Source organism: Aureococcus anophagefferens, assembly GCF_000186865.1.
Source record: "Aureococcus anophagefferens unplaced genomic scaffold AURANscaffold_3, whole genome shotgun sequence".
In the NCBI taxonomy this organism is placed as follows: domain Eukaryota; class Pelagophyceae; order Pelagomonadales; family Pelagomonadaceae; genus Aureococcus; species Aureococcus anophagefferens.
Window position 1 is genome coordinate 2,029,845 of NW_008705563.1, and position 22,870 is coordinate 2,052,714.

The 22,870-nt window shown below is 71.6% G+C and overlaps 5 protein-coding genes across 5 annotated transcripts in view; 2 read left to right on the forward strand and 3 right to left on the reverse strand.

Annotated features, from left to right (window-relative positions):
- Positions 1–3,597, reverse strand: part of AURANDRAFT_70906 (hypothetical protein) — a gene marked incomplete at both ends in the record, with an annotated part of 6,684 nt that extends 3,087 nt beyond the window's left edge. Inside the window, one exon of the mRNA XM_009035679.1 lies at positions 109–3,597. Coding sequence (XP_009033927.1) covers positions 109–3,597 — 3,489 coding nt within the window. The remainder of the gene's footprint in view (positions 1–108) is intronic.
- Positions 3,598–3,775: 178 nt separating this feature from the next.
- Positions 3,776–5,913, forward strand: AURANDRAFT_52520 (hypothetical protein; the record flags this gene model as incomplete). Its single annotated transcript, XM_009035511.1, has 3 exons — positions 3,776–4,612; positions 4,674–4,775; positions 4,976–5,913. The coding sequence occupies 3 exons, from the start codon at positions 4,187–4,189 to the stop codon at positions 5,825–5,827; spliced, it is 1,380 nt and encodes a 459-aa protein (XP_009033759.1).
- A 6,975-nt stretch (positions 5,914–12,888) lies between these two features.
- AURANDRAFT_36386 (hypothetical protein) lies at positions 12,889–14,319 on the forward strand (the record flags this gene model as incomplete). The annotated part of the gene is made up of 1 exon (XM_009035512.1): positions 12,889–14,319. One exon carries the CDS (start codon positions 12,922–12,924, stop codon positions 14,230–14,232), a length of 1,311 nt encoding a protein of 436 aa, XP_009033760.1.
- Positions 14,320–15,631: 1,312 nt separating this feature from the next.
- Positions 15,632–18,474, reverse strand: AURANDRAFT_70908 (hypothetical protein; the record flags this gene model as incomplete). The annotated part of the gene is made up of 2 exons (XM_009035678.1): positions 15,632–16,189; positions 16,357–18,474. 2 exons carry the CDS (start codon positions 18,423–18,425, stop codon positions 16,084–16,086), a joined length of 2,175 nt encoding a protein of 724 aa, XP_009033926.1.
- A 2,078-nt stretch (positions 18,475–20,552) lies between these two features.
- On the reverse strand, positions 20,553–22,655 carry AURANDRAFT_58702 (hypothetical protein; the record flags this gene model as incomplete). The annotated part of the gene is made up of 3 exons (XM_009035677.1): positions 20,553–21,953; positions 21,984–22,569; positions 22,651–22,655. The coding sequence occupies 3 exons, from the start codon at positions 22,653–22,655 to the stop codon at positions 20,553–20,555; spliced, it is 1,992 nt and encodes a 663-aa protein (XP_009033925.1).
- Positions 22,656–22,870: the final 215 nt, after the last annotated feature.

The window sequence follows — 22,870 nt, forward strand, 5'->3', positions numbered from 1 at the left end:
CTCCTGGAGCTCCGGCTCCGTGCTCAGGTTCAGCAGCGCGTGGAGCGCGTGGATCCGCAAACTCGGCGGGCTCTCGTGGTTCCGGATCGTCGCCGTCAGCAACAACACCGCGTTCGCGTCGTCGAGGTGGAGCCGCCGGTGCGTCGACGTCGCCGAGAGCTTCGCGGCGCGGAAGGCGCCGACGCCCCGCAGGATGTAGTGGCGCGGGTGGGCCAACAGCTCGCAGCAGAGCAGCTCGAGCGCCGCGTCGCCGTCGGGCGACGCCGCGATCGCCGCGCGGCCCTCGTCCGTGTCGTGGAGCAGGAACAGCAGATCCACGGCGCAGATCTGGAGCGCGAGCTCGCCGCGGGACGCGCGCCGCACCTTGTCGTCCGGGACGCCGTCGTCGACGCAGTCCGCGGGGAAGCCGCGCCGCATCGTCTCGTAGACGTCCTCCGCGCCGGGCAGGTCCGCCGCGCCGCTCTCCGGGTTCGGCTCGTGGGCCGCGGCTAATAAACAGGCCACGAGCGGCTCGCCGTAGGCCGCGACCTGGTCGCAGAGGATGCCGTTCGCGCGCGCGACGAGGCACAGCGCGCCGCACGCGAGCGCGCGCGCGGGCGCGTGGCGCCGCCGGTCCGCGCGGTCCACGACCAGGCGCACGAGCGCGGGCACGGGCGACTTCTGCTCCTCGTAGTCCGCGCGGACCGCCGCGATGGACTCGACGTTGCGGTCGATCTTCGCGTTGAGGTCGCTGAGCGTCTGCGCGACGCGCGTCGCCTCCTCCTGCTTCGCGCGGAGCGCGCGCGTCGCCTCGTCGAAGATGGCCTCGCTGACGTTGCGCTGGAAGGCCGGGTTCGTCACGCGCGTCTCCAGGGAGAGGACCTCGGCCTCGAGCTTCGCGGCGGCCGCGCTCAGCCGCGCGATCTCCTTCGTCGCCGCGCCGCCCGTGCGCGACTTGACGTCGTTGTTGATGGACACGCCCATGGTCGCCGCGCCGACGGCGTCGCCGGCGAGCTGCCAGAGGGCCGCGGCGGCGGCTTCTTTCGTGTAGAGGGGCACGTCGGAGTTTAAAACTTGGGCCAGCGTCGCGGGCGCGCCGAGGTAGTTGAGCACCTTGCGGTCGTGGTCGCCGCGCGCGAGAGCCCAGATGCCCAGGCAGTCCCGGCGCAGGCCGTGGGACCGCGTCGCCGCCGCCGCTTCTTCTTCCCGCCGCTTCTCGCGGTCCTCGTCCGTGTCGACGGGCCGCAGCTGCCTCGCGCCCTGGCGCGCGAGCGGGCTCGGCTTCGAGACGACGACGGTCTCCTCGCGCTCGCGCTCGAAGCCCTCGGGCCGGTTCGCGCGCACCTCGACGCTCTCGTCGAGGACCTTCGTGCGGTTCGCGACGAGCGCGACGTGCGCCGCGAGCACGTCCGAGCTCCGCGGCGACCCGACGGCCGCGTGGAGCGCGACGTTGAACAGCGCCGCGGAGATGGCGTCGTCCAAAGCCGCGGAGCCGATCTCGAGGCCCAGCACGGCGACCAGACGCTTGTCGCCGTCGAGGGCCGACGACTGGAACGTCGCGAGCGATTGGGACGGCGCGGACGTCACGTGCGCGAGCGCCAAAGCGCACGCGGTCCGCACCTCCAGCGAGTAGGACGTCTCGACGCAGGCGCAGAGCTTGTCGACGGCGGCCCGCGGCGGCGCCGTCGCCGCGTCCAACGCCGGCCCCGCGCCGACCCAGGACGTCGCGACGGCGAGCGCGGCCGCGGCGCACTCCGCGGGGAACGACGCGTCGAGGTGGTCGAAGGTCGCCACGAGGAGCAGCGTCTCGGGCCACGTCGCGTCGATGGCGCCCCGGGCGTCGTCGACGCGCCCCGCCGCGGACGATCGCCGCCGCTGGCGCGGCCGCTCGCCGTCGGCGACGACCCAGGTCGCCACGGGCGGCGCGTAGAGGGCCGCGAGCGCGTCGGGCCCCCGCTCGCGGAGCAACGCCGTCACGGCCCAGAGGCCGAACAAGACCTGCTGGAGCAAGGGGATGACCGCGCGCGCGTCGAAGCTCCGCTCCTCGGCCTTTTCGGCCGCGTGCTCCCAGAGCTGCATCTGGCCGCCCCGCCGCGGCTTGAGCGCCGCGTCCGCCGGCGGGGCCTTCGTGGCGGCCGCGGCGACGGCCCGGGCCTCGCCGGCCTTCTTCAGCTCCGTCGCGCGGTGCGTCTTCGGCGTGATGACCGTGCCGCGCGCGCCGGGGTTCACGACGGAGTCGAGCGACTTCGAGTCGTCGTCGGCCTCCGAGTCGGAGCTGCCGCGCTCGCTGGGCTCCCGCGCCTGCTCCGCGCACCACGCCGCGAGCTTCGCCAATTTCGCGAACGCGACGGCCGCGAGGCCCGGGGGCACGCGGCGCCGGTGCCGCCTCTCGCGGAGCAGCGTCGCGACGGCCCCCGCGCCGAGCATGTTCAGGCGCGTCGTCGACGAGTCGAGGAGCGCCAGCAGGTCCTCGAAGGACGCGTCGCGCTTCAACAGGCACTCGCGCGCCTTCGACGACGACGCGAGCGCGACGTTCAGCACCGTCGCGGCCGTCGCGACGCGCTCCGTCGCGCCGTAGCCCGCGGACGCCGCGAGGAGCCAGGGCGTGCCGCTCTCGGCGACGACGCGCTTCGCCGCGTCGTCGCGCGCCGCCAGCGCGCCCAGCAACCCGACGACGTGGCGGCAGCCGCTCAGCGCGTGCTTCGTGCAGAAGAGCGCGGACTCGACGTCGAAGGCGGACGCGCGGCGGCCCTTCGTCGACGGCTCCTTGGCCACGTTCTCGAGCGTCTTCTGGCGCTGGACCTCGGACGAATAGAGCGATTCCACGAAGGCCTCGCGCTTCGCCGCGGTCCGCAGCGCGTTCGGCCGCTGTTTTTTCAAATCCTCGCGGCGGAGCGCCTCCTGCTGGAGCAGCGCGACGCAGAGCGCCGGCGCGCGGCCCCGCAGGAGCTGGGAGCAGAGCTCCTTGGACCGGTCGGCCATCTTCCAGCCCGCGGCGGCCGCGGCCGACGCGACCTCGTCCGCGTAGTCGTGCGCCGCGAGGCCCCGGAGCACGGCCTGCACCGCGTCCGGCGTCGCGACGACGCCGCCGAGGTTCGCCCGCTGGTCCAGCAGCTCGTAGAGCTGCTCGAAGCCCGCGATGCGCTGCCGCGCGCGCGCGCCCTCGGACGCGGCTCCGGCCTTGGAGCCGCGGCCGTCGGCGAGCGTCGCGGCCCGCGTCGCGAGCTCGATGACCTTGGCCGTCCGCCGCGCGGCGGCGCCGGAGCGCCACTGCTTGAGGTGCGCCTGCCAGGCGTCCTCGTCCGTCACGGACGTGGCGCGGGCCTCGTCCGCGAAGACGTCGCACGCGCGCGCGAAGCCGAACGCCTCCGCGGCGATGTCCGTGACCGTCTCCACGACGACGTTCGGGGGCAGCGCGGCGCTGTGCGGCGTCGACAGGCCGCCGTCGTCGCCGTGGTTGACGATGAGGATCACCTGGCTGCCCGCGGCGGCGCCGGGGCTCACGTCCCAGAGCTTCTTCTTCTGCGACGCCGTGCCCTCGACGGCGTGGTCCCGCACGGCGGAGCGGATCTTCGCGAAGCGGCTCTTCGCCGTGCCTTTGCCCAGCAAGGCGTCCATCGTCGCCTGCCTTTGCTCCTGTCTTTGGCTACGGCCGCCGCCGCGGCGCACCAGACCTCTCAGGGAGAGCGCATGTTGCAAGGGGGCGCTAGCAAGAGGGCTGGTCGTGCCTTTGATACTGCTGCAACACCGGCTCGGCGCTCCGCTCCACCTGGCTCGAGCCGAAGCCAGTCGCATCGCGGTACTCGCCGGCAGTCAATCAAAACCGTAGCGCCCTGCGTACCGAACCCACTTCACTACTACTCCGGGGCGGTGGCGCGACGGCGGGGCCCTCCCGCGCCTCGGCGGCGGTCCAGCCGGTCCGCGCGCCGAGTTTTTCGACGAGTTGCCTCATGATTTCGCCCCCTGAACGTTCTTGGCGCCGGCGGCCCCGCGGGCGCCGCTGCACGCCGGCCGACGACGCGCCGCGGCCCCGGCGGTGCGCCCGCGCGCGGCGGCCCTCGCGCGCGCGCCCCCGCCCCCCCGCCCTCGCCCCGCGCGCGCGCGGCCGGCCCGCGCGGGCCGCCGCGCGCGTCTCTCCCGAATTCGGTGGCGCGCGGCTCGTTGCCCTGGGCGTGCTCCGCCGCCTAGCGTCGTGGGACACCGCATCATGGAAACGGCCGCCGCCGGCCCGGTATGTGACGCGCGGTTTGTTCGAGCGCGCGCGTTTTTCGCAGTTACGTTGACCATGGCCGACGAAGCGGACAAGGAGATCGCGGACGACGACCTCGTCGACTACGACGACGACGACGTCGAGGAGCAGGGGGGCGACGAGGCCAAGGAGGCGAAGAAGGGCCACTACGTCGGCATCCACGCGTCGGGCTTCCGCGACTTCATCCTCAAGCCCGAGTGCCTCCGCGCGGTCGTCGACTGCGGCTTCGAGCACCCGTCCGAGGTGCAGCACGAGTGCATCCCCCAGGCCGTGCTCGGCATGGACATCATCTGCCAGGCCAAGAGCGGCATGGGCAAGACGGCCGTCTTCGTCCTCGCGACGCTCCACCAGCTCGAGCCCGTCGACGGCGAGATCTCCGTGCTCGCGCGTCCGCGGCGTTTGGACTGGGCGCGTCGCCGAAACCTCACGCTTGTCTCGTCCCTAGGTCATGTGCCACACGCGCGAGCTCGCGTTCCAGATCAAGAACGAGTACGCGCGGTTCTCGAAATACCTGCCGGCCGTCAAGGTCGAGGTCTTCTACGGCGGCGTGCCCATCAGGGCAGCACAAGAATGATTCAACGTCGCTTCAACGTGAGTGTTCCGCGCGCGCGCGTTTCGAAAACAGCACCCACGCTTCGAGAGCGCTCCGAGAGATGATCGCTCGTCCAAAAATCAGCCGAAACGAGCGGAAAACGACCGAGATAGGAGCCTTTGAAGTTGGGAATTTCGCACCCTTTTGCTGCCCAGGTGCCGATCACGCAGAACAAGGCGGCGCTCAAGGCGAACACGCCCCACATCGTCGTCGGCACGCCCGGCCGCATCCTGGGGCTCGTCAAGTCCAAGGATCTCGTGCTCGGCAAGCTCAAGCACTTTGTGATGGACGAGTGCGACCGCATGCTCGAGGCGCTCGACATGCGCAAGGACATCCAGGAGATCTTCCGCACGACGCCCCACCAGAAGCAGGTCATGATGTTCAGCGCGACGCTCTCCAAGGAGATCCGGCCCGTGTGCAAGAAGTTCTGCCAGGACCCCATGGAGATCTACGTCGACGACGACACGAAGCTCACGCTCCACGGCCTCCAGCAGTACTACGTCAAGCTCCAGGAGGCGGAGAAGAACCGCAAGCTCAACGACTTGTTGGATGCCCTCGACTTCAACCAGGTCGTCATCTTCGTGTCCAAGGTCGCGCGCGCGACGGAGCTCGACCGCCTCCTCTGCGAGTGCAACTTCCCCTCCGTGTGCATCCACAGCGGCATGACCCAGGAGGAGCGCATCACGCGCTACAAGGACTTCAAGGACTTCAAGAAGCGCATCCTCGTGTCCACGGACCTCTTCGGCCGCGGCATCGACATCGAGCGCGTCAACATCGTCATCAACTACGACTTCCCCGAGGTCAAGGAGGGCGCCGCGCAGACGACGGCGAGCGACCAGTACCTCCACCGCGTCGGCCGCGCCGGCCGCTTCGGCACCAAGGGCCTCTCCATCTCCTTCATCTCCTCCAAGGAGGACGCGGAGATCCTCGCGGCCGTCCAGAGCCGCTTCGAGGTCAACGTCTCCGAGCTGCCGGACCAGATCGACATCTCCTCCTACATGTCCTAGGCCCGAACGCCCCCCCCGCCCAAGGCCCTCCCCCGGCGCGCCACCCCGCGCGCCCCGCTCTCCGCGTAACACGACGGCTCCCTTCGAAGCTCCTTCGGCGCAGGCCGAGGCCTAGGGCGACGCTCGCCAGGAGCCTGTTCCTTGAAAGATCGAATCTTGAGGAGTGAAAATCGAAAAACTGGGACGAAGCACGCTCGCTCGCCCCCGCGCGCCGCCCGCCTCGTGAAAGCGTCCGCGCGCCGCCCGCCTCGCTGCGTCCGGGCGCCGCCCGCCTCGTGAAAGCGTCCGGGCGACGCCCCTCCCCGTACGAGAAGCATGTTTCCCCCCCTGATGGCGGCCCTCCATCATGCGGCGGAAAAAAACGAGGGCGACGGCGAGGGTAACCACGACGGCTCGTCGCCGCGAAACCACGACGTCAAGCACGAGGAGAGCGGCATCGGCATGACCGAGGACTTCGAAAGCATCTTCGGCGAAGCGACGGACGCCGAGGCCGGCCGGCACGCGCGCGCCCTCATGTGGTCCGTGCGCCGCCGCCTCCAGCGCGACGACGCCATGCTCCTCGGCTACCGCACCTTCGCGCGCTTCCTCGGCTACGTGGTCCTGTTCATCCTCGTCGTCTACTTCCAGCTCCAGAGCCTCCGGTCCGAGAACCGGGTCCAGTACGGCGCGGTGCGGTCCACGGTCTTCGGCCTCGACCTCAACGTCACCACGGACGGCTCCGTCGAGGTGTCTTCGCACCTCAAGTCCTACGACGTCCTCTCGGACTGGGTCGGGGAGTCCGTCATCCCGCGCGTCTGGACCCTGCCGTCGTGCGGCGACGCCCAGTGCACGGAGGAGCTCCCGGGCTTCGACGCCGGCGAGGGCACGCGCGCGACGTTCTTCCAGCCGCAGTGCCCGGCGGACTGCGGCGTCGTCGAGACCGCGCGCGCGTCCGTGTCGTTCTTCGACGTCGGCAAGCTCGCGCACGCGTTCGCCATGGTCGAGGACGTCGCGGGCGCGGCGCCCGTCGCGGGCTGGAACGTCTGCCACGCGAGCGACCGGGAGGCGGGCACGCCCGAGTTCGTCTGCGTCTTCGACGGCGACGCGTTCATCGAGGGCCGGCCCTACCGCACCGCGGAGCTCGACCCGCGCGACGCGCGCTTCGGCGGGACGAAGAACCTGACGCTCTACGGCGGCGACTGGGAGCTCCGCTACGCCTTCGCCGGCTTCGACGCCGGCGGCGCCGACGCGACGGGCTTCCCGGCGATCCGCGGCGAGGTCTGCGTCGCGGACCCGGACGACAACGTCACCACCTGCGAGCGCTGGGACCCGTGCCCGGCCGCGGCCGAGTGCGTCTGCGAGTACGTCGACGAGGTCTACCGCTGCTTCGGCGACGACCACTGGGCGGGCTTCGACGCGCGGTCGATGACGCACGCCGACGACGCGCTCGACCCGTACCTCGCCGCGTTCCCGCGGTCCCTCGGGCTGGGCGCCGTCGCGGACTGGTGGCGCGTGCCCCGCGCGCCCGTCGACGGCGACGACGGCGTCTGGGGCGACCGCGGGCCGCCGGCGGGCTACGCCGTCGCCCACGTCGAGGACTGGGACGCGCGCGCGTTCCCGCACGTCATCGTGCTGCTCTCGTCGCACTCGAGCAGGAAGTGGGAGTCGACGACGCTCGAGATCCGGGACGCCGCGGGCCGCGTCGTGTGGACGTCCGCGGACGTCGGCGCCGCGGCCGCGCGCGACGCGGCCGCCGCGGCCGAGGCGGCGTCGCGGACCGAGCACGCGGCGGCGCTCAACGCCGCGACGGCGGCCCAGGCCACGGACTGGTGCCAGTCCTACGTCGCCATGCTGCCGCGCGGCGAGCCCCTCGAGGTCGCGCTCTCGCGGTCCGACGGCGGCGCCGGCGCCGTCGACGCCTGGGTCTCCTGGGAGCTCTGGGTCGGCGGCCCGGGATCCCGCTGGGACTCCGCGCTCCTCGCGCGCGGCGCCGGCGGCGCCGGCGCGTGCGCCGTCTCGGAGGCCGACGTCTGCGAGGCGCCCGCCGCGGACGGCGACGTCGCCCTCGCCCGCTGCACGGCGACGACGGACGGCACGTGCCCCGACGCCGATGCGGCCTGTACCGTCTGCACGAACGAGGGCGGCACGACGTGCAGGGACTGCCAGATCGATCGCGGCGACGTGTTCCCCGTCGAGGACGTCTACGCCTGCGCGGCGACGGCGTCCGCGCCGCCGTCGGCCGCGGCCTCCGCGGCGCCGCCGCCCGCGCGCCGCCGCGCCGAGGCGCGCCTCGCGGAGGGCTTCGCCGCGCCGCCGCCCGCGCGCCGCCGCGCGAGCCGGGGGACGTCCGGCGGCCCCCCCGGGGCCGCCGCGTCCGCGGCCTCGCGGCGCCTCGCGGACGGCTTCGCCTCGGCCGTCCGCTGCGACTTCGACGAGGACCTCTGCGGCTGGGAGGCGACGGAGCCCCCGGACCACGAGGGCGAGACAGCGAAAGGCGCGTGGTACCGCTACGTCGGGCCGACGGCGACGACGCAGACGGGCCCCAAGGAGGCCGACGACGCGTCCGACGCGGCCGACCCCTACGCCTACATCCACCCGGGGAGCCCGGCCCCGTACACGGCCTTCCTCACGTCGCCGGCCTTCGAGCCCGCCGACGGAGGGGAAGAGCTCGCGTTCGCGTACCACGCGTACGGCGACCGCATCGGGTCCCTCGACGTCGAGGCGCTCGTCGGCGGCACCTGGGTCTCGACGTGGCGCGTCGAGCACGACCAGGGCGGCTCGTGGCACGACGCGGCGGTGCCGGTGCCCGCGGGCGCGACGCGCGTCCGCTTCGTCGGGTTCACGAACAGCGCGTTGGGCGACATCGCCGTCGACGCGGTGCGCGCGGCCGGCGAGACCGGCGGCGTCGCGCCGGGCGGCGGCGGCGGCATGCGCTGCTACGGGGGCTGGAAGATGGCCGTGCCGGGGGGCGCGAGCCCGGGCGCCGCGACGGTCGACCCGTGGCTCCGCGACGCCGGCGACCGCGAGGTCGTCGAGTGCGACGCCGGCGAGACGCACTGCGTCGCCTTCGAGTACATCTGGCCCTGGCGCGGCGGATTCTACGGCGCCGCGGACGTCCCCGCGGTCGCCTCCGCGCAGCCCTACTTCGAGATAGGGGCTCTCGAGAGCGCCGTCGGCGCGTTCAAGGTCACGCCGGCGGCGGCCGACGGCGGCATGCCCGCGCTGCACTACGTCGGCCGCGGCGGCTGCTGGAGCGGCTTCGCGGAGGCGTTCAAAGTCGAGATCCAGCCCTACGAGGCCCACCCGAATCTGTGGCCGGACGGGAACGCGTCCGCGCCGCAGCCCGACGCCGTGCCGGGCCCGCTGTCGCCGCGGACCTGCGGGATGCTCAAGATGTCGACCCTCCCGACCTTCACGCAGCTGTCCGAATGCTTCGCCTGCGAGGGCGACCTCTGCAACGCGCGCGGCGCCGGCGACCCGGCCTGGTACGAGAACGCGTTCGGCGTCTCGGCCCACGCGCTCCTCGACTCCATGGACTTTGTCTACGAGGACGAGCGGGAAGTGGAGGGGGAGACGATTTCCATGATCTTCAAGCCCGTCCGGCGCCGGAGCGCGACGGCCCTCGCCTGCGGAGCGCGCCCGCAGCGCGCCGACGGCGTGTGCGACCTGGACCGGCACACGCTGGGGTGCGGGTACGACTACGACTGCTGCGACTCCCGATACGCAGCCTGCGAGATGCCCTGGTACCTGCTCGACGCCGCGGCGGCGGCCGCCGCCGCGGGCGACGCCGCGCCGGCGAAGGCCGCGGCGGCGAGCTGGAGGTACGCCGCGCTCGGCACCTACGCGACGGTGCCCTTCGCGCTCTACGAAGCCGTGCGCGACCGGCTCTTCGTCGAGTGGGCCGCCGCGTCGGCGGAGCCCGACGCGCTCCTCCTCCAGGGGAATCTCGACGGCGCCGCGGGGTCGCCGCTCGCGGACCTCGACGAGGCGACGCTGCGGCGCGGCTTCGACGCCGTCGCCGGCGGCCTCGTGCCGTCGCTCGCGTGCCCCGAGTGCGCGAGCTACGACGGGCGGTACCGCGCCGTGCCCTTCGCCGTGAACGTCACGGCGTCGAACCGCGCGTCGCCCGACGCCGACAAGGACGAGACCTACATGTTCGCCGACGTCCACCCGGACGAGGGCGAGCCGCGGCGGTTCCTCTCGCCGCCGAACCTCGTCCTCTACGGCCTCCTCGTGACGCAGCGGCGCTCGGACGGGATGACGTGCCGCCGCGAGGGCCCCTACGCCAAGAAGCGGCACCCGGTGTATAGCCCGGAGCCGGACCCGAAGTTCTGCTCGACGAAGGACGGGAAGCACAACGGGAAGAGCCGCGCGTCCTTCGGCGTCGACGTCTGCTTCGTCGCGGGCACGCCCGAGTACCGCGACTGGTACGTCGCCTCGGACTACTACGGCCCGGAGGACCTCGACGAGGAGGGCGTGCCGTGGGCGTTCTCGTACGACATGGGCGAGTCGGGCGTCGAGGACTTCGCCGTACTCATCCCCACGACGGCGAACCAGAGCCGCGCGCTCGACCTCTGGGAGCGCCTCGCCTACGGCGACTACTTGGACCACCGCACGGACAAGGTCAAGATCTCCTTCATGACCGTGAACCTCGAGACGGGCCTCATGACGCTCGTGGAGATCGAGGCGTCGACGGATCGCGAGGGCGGCGTCGCCCTCGCGGACAGCGTGACCCTCGTCAACCCCACGCCCTACGACTGGGCCTCGCCGTTCACCGTGTTCCGCCTCCTGCTCGAGGCGCTGTTCCTCGCGTACCTCGCCGGGCTCATCGTCGTCGAGGCCTGGGAGTGCCTCGACGTCTACCGGCGCACGGGCTCCGTGGCCGGCTACTTCTTCGACGTCTTCAATGTCCTCGACCTCGTCGGCTACGGCACCGTGCTCACGAACGTCAAGCAGCACGTGGACTACGTTTTCGCGTGCACGGCGTTCGCGCCCGAGATGGCCTACGCGACGGCGGCGGACCCGGAGGCGGTCGTGGCCAGCCTCCGGGCGGGGCCGGGCCTCGCGGAGGCCCAGCGCCAGTTCGCCCGCGTCAGGAATCTCGCGACGATGAAGTCCGACTTCGTCACGCTCGTCTGCTGCACGCTCATCATCATGTCGTTGCAGCTCATCAAGACGCTCGACTTCCACCCGCGCGTCGGCATCATCTCGCGGACGCTGATCCGGAGCCGCTGGGACCTGCTCTACTTCATCCTCATCTTCTCCCTCCTCCTCTTCCTCTACGCCTTCATCGGCTTCTTCCTCCACAGCGACAACGACGAGAACTTCGCGAACGTCCCCACCGCGGCCATCATGCTGCTCAAGATGACCGCGGGCCTCTACGACGACGAGAGCGAGCGGTCGGTGCAGAACGTGCTCTACTACTGGGTCTGGATGATCATCTCCTTCTTCCTCATGCTCAACTTCCTCCTCGCCATCATCGTCGACAACTACAACGTCGTCGCCGACGTCGCGACCGAGGACAAGAACGACCCGCTCTTCTTCACGCTCCGGGTCGCGCGGCGGCGGTGCGCCGCGCGGCTTCGGCGGCTCCGCGGCGAGCCGCCGCCGCCGGGCGACTGCGTCGTCCCCGTGGGCGCGCTCGTCCGCGTCGTCGGCGCCTTCCTCGAGGGCACGGAGTGCACCGACGAAGTCGACGAGGCGTTCTCGCTGATCTTCGCGGCCAGCGACGATTTCGACGCGATGCGGCTCAAGACGGAGCGGAGGGACGACGCGGTGTTCCGCCGCCTCCCAGCCGCGACGACGGACATGCAGACCGAGCTCAAGCGGCTCGAGGACTGCTGCGTCGCCGGCGCGACCGTCGCGTCCGCCCGCAGCGGCGGGATCTACGGCTACCTCGACCGGGCCGTCTCCGAGGACGGCCGCTGGCTCGCGTTCGACCAGAGCCTGCTCGAGTGCGTCGTCCGCGTCTGCGAGCGCGACGCCCTGGCCAGCGACTCGAGGACGCAGCACGCGGCGCCGCCCCGCGCTGTTTCCCGGGACTCGTTGTGGTCCAGTCCGAGCGGGCGACGCCTCGGGACCCGGTCGAGCCTGGGGCGGCCCTCGCTGTGGACCCGGCCGACGGGGCCGGCGCGCAAGCTCGAGCTCCGGAGGCTGGCGGCGGCGGTCGCCTACAACGTCCTCGAGCGCTACGGCACGGGCGCGGACCTCTCCGGCGACGGCGTCTGCACCAAGAAGGAGGAGTCCGCGATCCTGCGGCTCATCCGGCTCTCCGAGGCGTTCCCCGACGGGCAGGGCGCGGCCGGCGACCGGATCGGCCTCGTCGCCGCGTGGCACTACTTCACGGGCGACTCCGACGCCCTCCCCGACAAGGCCCTCGAGCTCCTCGAGCGGTGCGCGACGACCGGCGTCGGCGTCCCCGAGACGGCGACGGCCGCGGAGCTCGGCCTCGTGTCGGCACTCGTGCCGCGGCTAGTGCCGCGGCCGCCGTCGTCCCGCGAGCTCGACGGCCTCGCCGACGAAGACGACGGCGCGGACGACGGGGAGGCGTAGCTCCGATCCAAGATTAAGGAGACCGACGGCCTCGCCGACGAAGACGACGGCGCGGACGACGGGGAGGCGTAGCTCCTATCCAAGACTAACGACCGCGTAAAGGCAAAAAAAACAACGGCAACGACTTTGCGTGAAGTTCGCAGCTCCAACCGTTCATGCCAACAAATCGTGCGCAAGGACCTGGGTCTGAGTGCTCCGCGGGAGCACACGCGCGCGGGACCGCCGGGAGCGCAGCCGACAGCGCGCGCGCGCCCACCGGGAGCACACCGCGACGCCGCCACACACGCCAAAACCCAAAACCTTCGAGAGACCATGAGCTACAGCGACGACGAAGAGGACGTCTACGAATATTCCGAGGACGAGGAGGACGCCGACGACGGTGCGCCCCCCGCCCTTCTTTGACCCGCCCGCCTCACCCCCGCCCGCGCGCAGGCATCGTCGAGGAGCCCGCGCGGACCCGCGCGCGGTCCGAGAGCTTCGCGTCCGGCGGCCGCGGCCGGGCGAACTCGCAGCGGCTCGGCGACGGCGTCTACTCGCTCGTCGAGGGCTCCGAGGTCGCGGGCATGCTCGACGTCAAGGCCGCGGAGGCGGCGGAGCTCCTGGGCGTGCCCGTGGCCCAGGCCGAGGCGCTGCTCCGGCACGCGGGGTGGAACTCGGAGCGGCTCATGGAGGGCTTCTGGGGAGACGGCGAGCGGCTGAGCCGCGCGGCGGGCGTCGAGGCCTGGGGGAGCGAGGCGGCGCCCGTCGGCCGCGGCGAGATCACGTGCCGCATCTGCTTCGCCGACTGCGCCCCCGGGGAGACGCTCGCGGCGCCGTGCGGCCACCGGTTCTGCGGCGACTGCTACGGCGGCTACGCGTGCAACAAGGTCGACGAGGGCCCGGGCTGCGTGGGCATGGCCTGCCCCGAGGCCGGGTGCGCCTGCGTCGTGCCCCCGGACGTCCTCGACACATGCCTCGACGCGCCGCGGCGCGCCAAGCTCGCGCGGTTCCGCGTCGAGAACTACGTGTCGTTCACCAAGGAGCTCCGGTGGTGCCCCGGCGCGGGCTGCACCAAGGTCGCCCGCGCGGGCCCCTGCGTCGGCGCCGTCAAGTGCGCGCCCAACGGCTGCGGCGCGAACTTCTGCTTCCGCTGCGGCGAGGAGGCGCACGCGCCGTGCGACTGCGCGCTCGTCGCGCGGTGGGTCGAGAAGTGCCAGAACGAGTCCGAGACCGCGAACTGGATCCTGGCCAACACGAAGCGCTGCCCCAAGTGCCAGACGCGCATCGAGAAGAACCAGGGCTGCAACCACATGAACTGCTCCCAGTGCAAGTACGAGTTCTGCTGGATGTGCATGGGCGACTGGTCCGACCACGGCGCGACGACGGGCGGCTACTACAAGTGCAACAAGTACGACCCGGCCAAGGCCGACGCCGACGACGGCGACGACCAGGCGCGCGCGAAGCGCGAGCTCGACCGCTACCTCCACTACTACAAACGCTACCACGGCCACGACCAGGCCATGGCCTTCGCGACGAAGCAGCTCGAGGCCACCGAGCGCCGCATGGTCGAGCTCCAGGAGTCGACCCAGGGCTCCTGGATCGACGTCCAGTTCCTCAAGGCCGCCAACGAGATGGTCATCGAGTGCCGCCGCGTGCTCAAGAACACGTACGTCTTCGGCTACTACCTCCCGACGGACGCCGCGAAGCAGCGCGAGCTCTTCGAGAACCTCCAGGAGCACCTCGAGAAGTTCACCGAGACGCTCTCCGAGATGACCGAGCTCCCCATCGACCAGATGGACCGCACGGAGATCGTCAACGTCACGCGCGTCACCGAGTCCTTCCTCGCGAACCTCATCCAGGGCGCCGAGGCCGGCCTCGACATGTCCGCCGCGTGAGCGCGGGCCCCTTGTCCACAGCGCGCGCGCCCGACCGGCCGCGCCGCCCCGCCACTCCCCCCGTGTAGCATAGACAAATTCTTCACCATCGGCCCTCTTGCAGTTACGGCTGGCTGAGTCATCTCGATTCAGGGGCTGCCTCAGAGCGCATGGCGGCCCGACTGCTGCGACGTCTCGATTCACATCGAGGGCCTCGGAGCATGGCCCGACTGCTGAATGCGTTGCTGCTGCTGGCGTCCGCAAATGGCGCGCCGCACCGGGTGCGTCGCGAGCTCCCGCCGTCGGGCGGTCCGACGCCGCGGCCGCCGACGCCGCGGCCGACGCCGCGGCCGACGCCGCGCCCCGTCGCCGCGCCGGACCCGACGGCGGCGCCGACCAAGGCCTTCGTGGAGTTGGACTGGGTCGACCAGTGGTCGTCGGACGACAAGGCGGCCTTTTACGATCCCGCGCTGGCGGTCAAGGTCGTCTGGAGCGGGACGCACAACGTCCACGAGCTGGCCTCCGCCGAAGCGTGGGACGAGTGCGACTTCACCGGAGCCGCGGAGCTCGGCGGCAGCTCCGGCGTGGAACTCACGGGCAGCGAGGGCGACGTCAAGTACTACGCCTGCGCCGTCGGCAGCCACTGCGCCACCGGCCAGAAGATCGCCATCACCTGGAGCGAGCACGGCTTCCTCCCGTCGTACGCGCCGACGTCGGAGCCGACGCCGGAGCCGACGCCGACGCCGACCCTCGAGCCGACAAAACGGCCCGCGCCGTCGCCGTCGTCTCGCCCGAGCGCCTTCCCGGGCGATCCGACGGCCGCGCCGGCGCCTTCGCCGACGCCGCGGCCCGCGCCGCGGCCGACGGCGCCGTCGCCGTCGTCGCGGCCGAGCGCCTTCCCGGGCGATCCGACGGCCGCGCCGGTCCGCCCGCCCACGCCGCGGCCGTACCCCCGGCCGACGGCGCCGGCGCCGACCGCGGGCCCGACGCCGGCCTGCGAGCGCATCGTCGAAACCGCCACCGCGGACCTGCTCAAGGCCGAGTACGAGTCCGTCGAGGACGCCTACGACAAGGACGCGCACGGCCACGCCACCTACGACTGCGCCGCGGAGCTCGTCGACGTGCACGCGCAGTACGACAAGGCCGAGCCCTACTTGTGGTGCGTCGTCGCCCACTGCGAGGAGTGCGACGGAACTGCGGGCGCGGCCTGCCCGACGGCGTCCGTGGGGCTATACGAGCGCGACGAGTGCGAGTCCGCCGTGTTCAACTACCTCGGCTTCGCGAGCCGGAAGAAGGACGAGCCCGACTTCGAGAGCGCCGAGGAGTAGTACCGCGAGGCGCTCGAGCTGTGGCCGGAGAATTGCGACGACCAGCGTCCTGCGGCCGCGACGATTTTCGAGAGCTTTCGACCACACAAGAAACATCGTCGCCGACGCCGCTCGCAGGCGGCGCGCTCTCGTACTTGACGGAGCTCTACGCGACGACGGGCGACGACGAGGCGACGCAGGCCGCCTACGCGTCGCTCTGCGAGACCTGCGGGGAGGGCCACGACGCGACGCTCTACCACTACGACCGGCTCGGCTCCTGCGCCGCGGGCTCCGAGTGCGCGGACTCGACGAGCTGGTGAGGTCCGGCGAAGTTTTACGTTGTTTTCATGCGTTTCTTTAGGCACTACAAGAAGAGCAAGAACACCTGCGAGAAGTACGCGTCGAAGAAGGCGCGGAACTGCAAGAAGAAGGACGAATTCGGGGTCAAGGGAAAGCACGCGCGCGTTCTCGGCGTCCGCGCCGCCGTCGGCCCCGACGCGCGCGCGCAGGTGCCCCGCGACGTGCGGCGAGTGCGCCGTCTGCGAGGACTCCGCGAGTTGGTTCTTCAAGAAGAGCAAGAACACGTGCGAGGCCTACGTGTCCAAGAAGAGCAAGAACTGCAAGAAGAGGGACGCGTCGGGCGCGAAGGCGAAGAACGCCTGTCCGATGACCTGCGGCGCGTGCTAATGCTTGTTACTTTGGCGAGTGGAGCGTCGCGGCCTGGTCCGGCGCGGCCCAGCCCGACTGCTGGTAGGCCGCGTCCGCGGGCACCGTGGGCTTCTGGAGCGCGAGCTCCGCGGCCGTGGTGATGCGCTGGACGAAGGACTCGGCCGCGGACACGGTCGGCGCCTCGAAGCGGAAGGCGACCTTGCCGCTCGGCGCCGTGACGTCGGCGATCTCGAGCTCGAAGCGGTGCGGCGTCTCCGCGAGGGGCTTCGCGGAGAGGAGCCGGCCGAGCGCCAGCGGGCTCTTGACCATGGACAGGTTCGGCCGCGAGTAGCTGTAGAGGCGGAGCTCGTCGCGCTCGATGGCGCCGTAGCAGTGGGCCCACTTGCCCGCGAAGGTCTCGCCGCCCTGCTTGACGATCATGCAGAACCGCAGGTCCCCGAGGAGGATGAGCACGTCGTCGCGCGACGCCCGCAGCTCGAGCGCGAGCGCCGGGAAGCGCTTCGACGTGTCCGCGTCGGCGAGGTCCGCGACGAGGGTGTGCCAGAGGTGGGCGTCGCGCTCGGGCTCGACGCTCAAAGGCGGCTTCGTCGTGTCCTCGAAGAGGAGCTCGAGCGCCGCCGGGTTCGACCGCAGCGAGGGCCGCGCGCCGTCGAGCTCGACGCGCCCCGCCGGCGCGGCCTCGTCGCCCTCCGGCTCCTCGTCGAAGTAGTAGAGCCGGCGCCGGCCCTCGGCGAGCACGCCGAAGACGCGGCGCCCGCCGAGCGCGACCCAGCCGCGCGTCGTCTCGTCGCGCGGCAGCCGCGCGGGCCGCCGCGGCACCCGCGGCGGCTCGCCCGCGCCGCCCGCGCCCGGCGGCGGCGGCGGCTCGTCGTGGGGCGCCAGCGCGTCCGCGCCGCCGCCGTCGTCGCCGCCGACCATGGGGCCGTAGGGGCTCGTCGCCTCGAGGGTCTCGGCGCGCGGCGCGTCGCGGACGCCGATGGGCGTCGGCGCGCGCGCGGCGGAGATGGCCTCGGTCCAGGCGTCGCGGTCCCCGGCCGACGCGAGCCGCAGCGCGACGACGTCGTTGGGGTCGCCGTTGAGCTCCACGAGCACCTCCCACGTGCCCTCGTCGTCGTCAGACCGCGTCACGAGCGTCGACACCGCGGCCAGGTTGATCGCGCGGTCCTGCCGCGGCGCCAGGCGCCGGCCCGGCGCGGGCCGCGTCGCGACGAGCTCCGCCCGCGTCAGCTCCGCGTAGCGGTAGCGGCCGTCCACGAAGGCCCAGCCCTCGCAGATCACGTGCGACTTGCCGACGTCGCGGAGCAGGCGCAGCGTGCAGGGGAACGCCGCCGCCGCCAGCGCCTCGAGCGCCGCGTCGTAACCTTCAAAACACTCGTCGTTGACGCCCACGAGCACGTCGCCCGCGCGGACGCCGCCGCGCCGGTTCTCGGCCGCGCCGGCGCACTCGAGCACGACGGCGAAGCCGTGCTCCCAGCCGTTCTCCTCCGCGCCGACGGCCCGCGCGAGCCGCAGCGACAGATCGCAGGGCCGCTCGTAGCGGTCGTCCAGCGGCTTCCAGCAGGCGACGTGCTGGTTCGACGCCAGCGCGTCCGCGGTCTCGAGCTCCGCGATGCGGCTGCAGATCGCGAGCGCCCACCTCGCGAGCTCCGCGCGCGTGTCCGCGCCGACGGTGAAGACGCGGTCCGCCGCTACTAAGTCCAGGGCGTGGCTCGGCGCGTCCTCGACGCGGCTCAGGCGCACGTCCTCGACATCCCTCAAATTCACGGCGCCGAGGCGCGCCTTGTCCGTGAGGCCCCGGTAGTAGGACAGCTCGTTCTTTTCGAGCCGGAAGTAGCGCCGGTGGAAGCCGCCGCGGCTCGCCATGCCGATGACGGACGCGAGCACGCCGGCGTTGGACGCCTGCTCCTTGGAGCCGCGGCGCTGGCTGCCGACGACCGCGTCGTCGCGTTCGTAGTGGCTCCGGCTCTGCTCGTGGCGCTTGAAGTCGGGCTTGACGAGGAAGCCGTGGGGCTCGCGGAGCCAGGGGTCCTCGGGCGGCAGGCCGCACTCGCGCATGAGCGTGTCCAGGCCCCCGCCCCTAGTCCGGCTCATCGTACTCCGCCCGCCGCCCACGGGCGGGCTCTCGCCCGTGACAGGCAGCGACTCCTCGAGGAGGCCCGCCGACGAGCCGCGCTGCCGCGCGTCGTGGTGCCCGTCGTAGGGGTCCCGGAACGTCTGGTCCTGGTCCGGCGGCAGCATGGCGCGCGCGCGTCGGCGGCCGCCCGCGCGGCAGCCCCAGTCGCTTCCTCTGTGCGAGGACTGCTCCTCATCTGCTACTTGGGTTCAACTTTGCCCTGGACCGCCTGAGACGAGGTGGAGCAGGTTCCTGCTCGTGCTTCGTCGTGTTGTACGCCCCAGAGCACGTCGTTGTGACCCAACGCGCACGCGCTCAAAGTTGTCGCCATCGACGCCAAGCGCCCTACAAACGATGCCTTCGAAACAAGACTTGCGCACGTGGTGCCGGTTGAAGTATGGTAATGACTGGCACGCGACGAATAAGGCTGAGCGTTTAGCTGAGGCGCGCGCGAAGCTGTCGGAGCCGGGCCCCGAGGAACGAGACGCTGAGGCGTCTACACCCGTCGAGGCCGCTCCGCCGCCCGCCGAGGTCGCCGCTCCGCCGCCCGCCGAGGCCGCCGCGCCCGCGCCCGCCGCGCCCGCCGAACCCGTCAAGGCCGCCGCCGCGAAGCCGTCCGCGTCCGTGTCCGCTCAGGAGGCGCGCACGTGGTGCCGGCAGAAGTACGGCAAGACCTGGTTCGAGACGGAGAAGACGGCCCGGCTGCAGGAAGCGCGCGCCGCGCTCGCCGGCGACGCCGTCGAGGCTTCGAAGCCCAAGTCGAAGAAGCGGCCGCCGCCGGAGGCGCCGGAGTCCGACGACGGCGCGGCGGAGGACGATGCGTCCGAGGCGGAGGCGCCGGCGCGGTCCCGCCCGCGCGTCGAGTCGGACGACGAGGACGACGGCGCCGCCGCCGCGGAGCCGACGCGCGCGCTCGCGGACCTGCTCGAGGAGCCGGGCAACGCGACGGCGTACCTCGCGATGAACAAGGTCGTCAACGCCTGGAACCTGCTCGACTTCACCGACGAGATGACGGGCGACGGGACGACCATGAAGCCCGTCTACCGCGACGACGCGGAGCGCTTTCGCATGCTCGCGCTCATGAGGGACGCGATCGGCGGCGCGGCCTTCGACAACGTCCACGGCTCCGACATGGAGGCGCTCCTCGAGGCCTTCGCGGAGCTGTCCCCGGACCGCCAGCGCCTCGTCCGCGCGCGCGCGAAGCGGTGCGTGAAGAAGGGCGCCGCGCTCGGCGAGGTCGACGTCCGCGCGGTCCTCGAGGCCGGGCTCACTGTGAAGCTCTGAGGAGCGACTAAGATGCTCCTACGTCCCTGAGCCTGCTGTGTGACGAGGCTCAAGTTTCATACTTGACGTGTAAGTGCTGGGAATGTGCTGTCGCGAACGATCTGCCGCGCGCGCAATGGCTTTGCCTCGGAGCTTGCAGACGCGATTCTCGGAGTCTGTGATCACGGGGCGCTGTGTCATGAACCAGTATATGCTCAAGAATGTGCTGAGCTTCGTCGACGAGGAGACGGAGCCGCGCGCGGCTTGTGCGAGTCGATGGTTTGCACTCCAATGCTCAAAAAACGCTGAAGCGCGAATGGACATGCCTTGCGCGCGACCGCAAGGCCCGTGGACCGTAGACCTGGCAAATGGCTCAGATTATAGCGATGGTTCATCAGAACACCCGTTTCGCACGGTCCGCCGCGCCGTCTGCTGTGCAGCAAAGTGCACAGCCGACGGCCGTCGCGGAATTCTACCATGGGTGAAACTCAAGGTCCGCTGCGCACCAACGTGCAACCTACTCGCGTGTTCCACGGCCCAGTGTGGCGGACGCATATGTGCGAAACACGGCGACGGCGAGGGAGTGTGGAATGATGATTATGGCAAGTACGAATATGAAAGCTACGAGTGCGCGCATACCGGTTGTGATCACATTTTCTGTCTTCGTTGTGCCCCCCGCGAGCTTCATGCGTGCGAGTTTTGCAGTGATTGCTGGAACTTCCAAGTGAGCGAATGTGGAATTGAGCCTGAGTTCTGTTCGTCGGCCGAGCATTACCGCTACTGCGACTCCCACATTACACCCCGCTGGGCGTACAGCTACTTTGGCGAGTCTGAGGAATTTCTCATGTGCCGGGAATGCGAACGGAAGTGTGAAGAACTGGATGCGTTTGACGAAGAATCTGAGGCCTTAGAGCAGACGATGGACACCTGGTAGTTCGCAGGCCTGCCTGTGCATGTGTAAGATCATCCCCGAACGCACTCTTAAGATGCTACGAAGACGCCTCCGCGGCGACCGCGGACGGCCGCTTGCTGCCGTTGGCGACGTGGTTGTAGAGGTAGACGAGCGACGCGGGCGTGACGCCCGAGATCCGGGCCGCCTCCGCGAACGTGTGCGGCCGCGCGGCCCCGAGCTTCTCGCGCTCCTCGGCGGACAGCGCCGGCAGGTTCGCCGCCGAGTAGTCCAGGTCCGGCGGGATCTTCGTCGCGTCGTTGCGCTTGTAGGCCGCGACGTCGCGGTCCATGCGGTCGAGGTACGCGGCGTACTTGCATAAAGCCGCGACGGTGTCGCGCGCGTCCGCCTCGATGAGCAACTCCTCGCCCTGGGCCGCCGCGAGCGCGAGCACGCCCTCCAGCGTCGCGTGGGGCATGGCCAGCAGCTGCGACGCCGACTTGTGGCTCCGCTTCGAGTGGTCGTCGCGGTTCGTCTCGTCGGCCGAGAGGAACGCGGGCGCCCAGGCCTCGGGCGCGAACCGGAGCGCGTCGCAGCGCGCCTTCGCGTCGGCGACGTGGCGCGCCCGCGCCTCGCAGGCGGCCAACCTGTCGGGCTCGACGAGGCCCGGCACGCGCGCCGCGCCCAGCCGCGTCAGCCGCAGGTCCGCGTTGTCGGCCCGCAACGCCAAACGATACTCCGCGCGCGACGTGAACATGCGGTAGGGCTCCATGGTGCCCCGCGTCACGAGGTCGTCGACCAGCACGCCGATGTAGCCCTCGTCGCGGCCGACGACGAAGCGCCGCCGCGCGGACGCCGCCGCGTCGCGGTCGCCCGCGGCCAACGCCGCGTTCGCGCCCGCGACGAGCCCGAGCGCCGCGGCCTCCTCGTAGCCCGTCGTGCCGCAGATCTGGCCCGCGAGGAAGAGGCCCCGGGCTTTTTTGACGCCTAAACCGTGGTCGAGGGACCGGGGGTCGACGAAGTCGTACTCGACGTCGTACCCCGGCTGGACGATGACCGCGTTTTCGAGGCCCGCGATGCTCCGGACGATGCGCTCCTGCACGTCGAGCGGGAAGGCGCCGCTCAGGCCGTTGGGGTAGACCAGGTCCGTGTTTAAACCTTCCGGCTCGAGCCAGACGACGTGGGAGCTCCGGTCGCCGAAGCGCTCGACCTTCTTGTAGAGCGACGGGCAGTAGCGCGGCCCGGTGCCGGACACGGACGGCGGCGCGAGCGTGTGCGCCTCCGCCCGGACGATGTCGTGCGTGCGCTCGTTCGTCGCCGTCCTCGCGCAGGCCACCGTGCCCCGGGGCGAGGCCTCGGCGTTCCCGTAGGAGAACGCGAACGGCGGATCCTCGGACGGCTGCGCGACGCACTTGCTCCAGTCGATGGTCCGGCCGTCGAGCCGCGGCGGCGTGCCCGTCTTCAGGCGCCCCAGCGGCAGCCCGAGGTCCAGTTCCAGCGTCTTCGCGAGGCCCGTCGACGGCGGCTCGACGTCGCCGGACAGGTCGCCCGAGCCGCCCGTGCCGTCGTCGCGGACGAAGCGCCCCGCGGGCCGCGACTCCTGGCCGAGCCAGATCGTGCCCCGGAGGAACGTGCCCGTCGTGATGACGCAGGCCGACGTCGCCACCTCCACGGGTTCCTCGTCGATGGTCACGGCGACGGCGCGGACGCGCCGCTCGCCGCCGCGGTCCTCGAAGAGCACGTCCTCGGCCGACGCCTCCAACACGTCCAAATTCTCGTACGCGCCCGACGCGATCTCGCCGCGCATGAAGGCGCGGTAGAGGTCCCGGTCCGCCTGGGCCCGCGGGCCCCAGACCGCCGGGCCCTTGCGCCGGTTCAGCATGCGGAAGTGGATGCCCGCCGCGTCGATCGCGCGGCCCATGACGCCGCCGAGCGCGTCGACCTCGCGCACGAGGTGGCCCTTGCCGATGCCGCCGATGCTCGGGTTGCAGCTCATCTCGCCCACGGTGTCCACGCGCTGCGTGACGAGCGCCGTCCGCGCGCCGCCCCGCGCCGCGGCGGCGGCGGCCTCGCAGCCCGCGTGGCCGCCGCCGATGACCACGACGTCGTAGTCGTAGCTGCGCGCCGCGGCGAAGCAGCGGGCGAGGGGCCGCGTCCGGCGCGCCGGCGCGGTGAAGGCGAAAACGCCGCGGACGAACAACATCGATGCGAAGAAGGCGCTCAATCGACTCATTGTTCAGCCATGTCGCCGAGACAACTTCAAGCGCCACTGCAAGTTGAACCTCAATAAGGAGTTTCAGGGCGCCTTGGGCAGCTCCGCGCCGTCTTCTGCGGAGGCGTGGGACGCCGCGCGGCTCGCGAGGTGGCGCCGGGGTCGGTCGCGCGCGCGCCATGTCGTCGACGCTGGCGCCGACGCTC